Source organism: Dasypus novemcinctus, chromosome 24 (genome assembly GCF_030445035.2).
Source record: "Dasypus novemcinctus isolate mDasNov1 chromosome 24, mDasNov1.1.hap2, whole genome shotgun sequence".
In the NCBI taxonomy this organism is placed as follows: domain Eukaryota; kingdom Metazoa; phylum Chordata; class Mammalia; order Cingulata; family Dasypodidae; genus Dasypus; species Dasypus novemcinctus.
Window position 1 is genome coordinate 61,613,447 of NC_080696.1, and position 3,299 is coordinate 61,616,745.

General features: G+C 66.1%; 1 protein-coding gene across 1 annotated transcript; it reads left to right on the top strand.

Annotated features, from left to right (window-relative positions):
- The first annotated feature begins 236 nt into the window (after nucleotides 1-236).
- Nucleotides 237-3,051, top strand: LOC131275832 (ral guanine nucleotide dissociation stimulator-like). The gene is made up of 6 exons (XM_058287383.1): nucleotides 237-257; nucleotides 346-474; nucleotides 669-884; nucleotides 2,196-2,310; nucleotides 2,804-2,904; nucleotides 3,025-3,051. Exons 1-6 carry the CDS (start codon nucleotides 237-239, stop codon nucleotides 3,049-3,051), a joined length of 609 nt encoding a protein of 202 aa, XP_058143366.1.
- Nucleotides 3,052-3,299: the final 248 nt, after the last annotated feature.

The following is a 3,299-nucleotide window of genomic DNA, read 5'->3' on the forward strand; positions in this document are numbered from 1 at the left end:
GAGCTCCAGGCTGAGCGTGGGCTGGGGGGGCCTGCCTGCCACTGAGCACCGGGATCCCAGCTCCACTCCCGGCCAGCCCTGGGGCTGGGAGAGTCGCCCCCTCCCTGGGCCCGTTTCCTCCTCTGGGCAATGGGGCGGTGCTGCGTGAGCTCTGGGGCAGTCGGGGGCCACTGGCTCCTCTTGATGGACCTAGGACTTAGCCGTGTGCAGATTTAGCAAGGCAGAGGTGGGAAGGCATGCCAGGGGAGGCCCCCAAGGTAAGCCGAGCTTCCATCCAGCCGCCAGGGCCCCGATGCTGAGTCCAGTGGCAGCAGCAGCACCGCCCACTCCAGCGTCCAGCTCCAGGGTGGCCCTGACCTCAGCGGTGGGGGTGCTGCGGATTCTCCTCACCTGCACGGGGCTGGCTCCTCCGGCTCTGCGGTGGAAATCCACCTGGACCACGTCCCGGAGGCCCAGGACAGCCAGGAAGCGAAGGTGACTGCCCAGCCCTGCTCCCTGGGGCCCTCGCCCTCCCGCCGCCCCTCCTGTGCCTGCTGGGCCCTCCCTGTGTCCACCAGGGGTGGAGCCCCGTTGCCTCGTCCAGACCTTCTAGAGCCTCCCGGAGCTTCTCGAGCAGCCCAGGCTGCCCCGAGGCTCCCGGTCTTCTGCTGACCTCCCGTCCCCCACAGCCGGGGCAGCCGAACTGCACATCATCTCGGAGCAGCTCCACCGTCACGTCAGCGTCAGGAGGAACGTCCTCTTCCTCCTCCATCCAAGCCAGGGCCACCCGGACCAGCCGAAAGCACCGTGACTCACGACCACGCTACAAACGGCACGTGGGCGACCGCTGCTTCATCCGTGTTGCCCTGGCCGAGGACAGCGGCCGCAAGGTCCAGAGCATCCTGGTGAGCCGGGCAAGCAGCCGCCTCCCGGGCCGCGGTGGCTCGGGCTGTAGGCACCCGAGCGGTGCCATGGTCCCTGCCTGCTGCCCTGGAGCAGACTTGCCAGTGGCTGGGGAAAGACAGATGGCCACGACCAGGGGCAGGAAGAGCGTGTGTGCGATGGCGGTCAGGGCTCAGGACGGTGGACACAGGCAGGCCCGAGGAGGCGTGTGCTTGGCGGGCCGAGGAGCAGCCGCGAGGCCAGGGCTGAAGGATCAGGGGTCAGGGAAAGGGCTGGGGTCAGAGAGGCGTTGGGAGCCAGGTCCCATCAGGCCCTGGAGCTGCCAGATGGAGCGTGACTTTCTCAGGAGCCCCTGAAGGGTCAGAGCAGAGCAGGGACAGCAGGAGAGCTTTGGCCTTAGAGTAGACAGTGAGGCAGTGCGTGGAGACACCGGCCAGTGAGGGGCTGCTGCCGTGACCCAGAGGGGAGGACAGGGTCTGCCCCAGGGCAGTGGCCTTGAAGGAGTGAGCAGGGCCCAGATCCCGGATGGACGTACAGATGGAGCCACCCCTGCTTCATGGCCCAGAGGCTGCAGCGCTGCGGTGGTGCACAGCCACACAGACTGCACTTCTCTTGTGGCCAGGAGCTGACGTGCTTGTTCTAAGCTGTCACTGAGTGGCCCTTGGCCTGAGCCCTGCCTGCACCCGGGCCCTCGTGCTCAAGGCAGCTGCGCTCTAGACCTTGCTGAGCACAGCTGCTTCCTGGAGCCCAGGGCCTCCTGCGGGGCCGTAGGGTGTCTTCCAGCTCCTCTTGGACAAATATCTGGGCTTGGACTGGACGTGTGTGTTCTGCCCGGGGTTTAGTGCCCCACGGAGGCCTCCTGAAGGGGCAGGGGCAGGGCAGGGGCCCTCCCCAAGGGAGAGCCCTCTCCTGTGATGGGGAGGGAGGAGGGACAGAGAGAGGACCCGAGGTCACTCCACAGTCCCCACCCTCTGCTGTGAGGCCACCCTTTGTCCCGGGGCTCTGGGAGCCCCTAGCAGTTGTGCAGGCCAAGGAGCCAGGGGCCAGGGTTCAGCCTGCAGGGCAGGAGATTTGGACCCTCCCTTGGAAACACCCTCCAGACAGAGGTGCAGGTTCTTGTAGGAGATGGGGTGAGGAATGACTGGAAAAGAGCCCTCACTGCATGGAGTGTCCCCGGGGGAGCAAGAGAAGACGGGGAGGCCCCTGTAGACCCAGCCCCGAGCAGAGGGGCCTCCTCGGGGTCTCTGGCAGCTGCACCGTGGGGAGCCGGCTCCAGGACCCATGCCCTGAGGCCTGTCATTGACCTACCGCAGGTGACCGACCAAGACAGGGCTCCAGCCGTGATCCGCAAGGCCCTGGAAGAGCACGAGCTGGCTGGGGAGCAGCCCGCGGACTACCAGCTGGTGCAGATCCTCTCAGGAGATAGCAGTGAGTTGGGGGCGAGTGGAGAGGGCGGGGGCGCAGGGATGGGCGGGGGCAGCACGGCCCCGGGCCGAAGGTAGGAGGCCCCACTCAGGAGGCCTCGGTGCGGGGCTGCCCTGGGCGGGCTCGGCAGTCTGGCCCGGGGAGCGCTGGGCTCAGGGGCGTGCGCTGGGCTGGAGAAGGCCAGTTTCAGCGCCGCGATCCCCAGCAGGGAGGCGGCAGGGGTGCTTGGGGGAGGAGACGACCTCGTGGCAGCTCCACTCTGAGGCTGGCAGGTGGGAGTCAGAGTCGCTTTTGGAACAAGGGTCCCCTGCTTTCAGCTGTGCCTCTGCAGTCTTCCCTGGTCATTCAGGGTGTCGGTCAGGCGGCTCCTCTGTGGTCCTGGAGTTGGACTGGGGAAGTCGGGTGCCTGGCCGAGGCCAGCTCTTGTGGGGACACAGAGGGTGGGGTTCGTCCATGCCCCCGAGCACGGCTGACCCCCCTCTGCCCACCCCCCCAGCACTGCAGATCCCGGACGACGCCAACGTGTATTACGCTATGGCGCCCTCGCCCGATTATGGGTTTCTTCTCCTGAGGAAGACCATGCCCCTGGATGCCCAGGTCAAGGGGAGAGCCCTCTCAGCTCTTTGGGGGAGTCGGCAGAAGGGACCCAGGTTCCGAAAGGGGAAACCATAACTGGTCCCAGCTGCCTCCCAGCCTCCGGGCCCCCTTCCCTTCCAGGTCCGCCTGGCCAAGTCGTTCTGCTGACCCCAGCCAGCGTGGGCCAGGCCAGGCAGGCGCTGCCCTCCCCAGCAGCCAGTCTGGGCCACCCCCAGACTCCACTCACACCCCTGGGCCTGTCCTGCCGCTGGAAACATGGCTAGTGGGAGGGAGGATGTGTGTGACTGTCGAAGAACTTTATTGAGAATCAACAGCAACAAAGACTATCTAAAGGGGAGGGGCAATACCTACCTTTGTCCTTAGGAGATGTTCGATGTGAGGGTTTTATTATTAAA

Coding starts and splice junctions, on each gene's coding strand:
- LOC131275832 (XM_058287383.1), top strand. CDS start 237: ATGCCAGGGGAGGCCCCCAAG. Junction 885..2,195: donor GCAAGGTCCAGAGCATCCTG/GTGAGCCGGGCA, acceptor GACCTACCGCAG/GTGACCGACCAAGACAGGGC. Junction 2,905..3,024: donor CCATGCCCCTGGATGCCCAG/GTCAAGGGGAGA, acceptor CTTCCCTTCCAG/GTCCGCCTGGCCAAGTCGTT.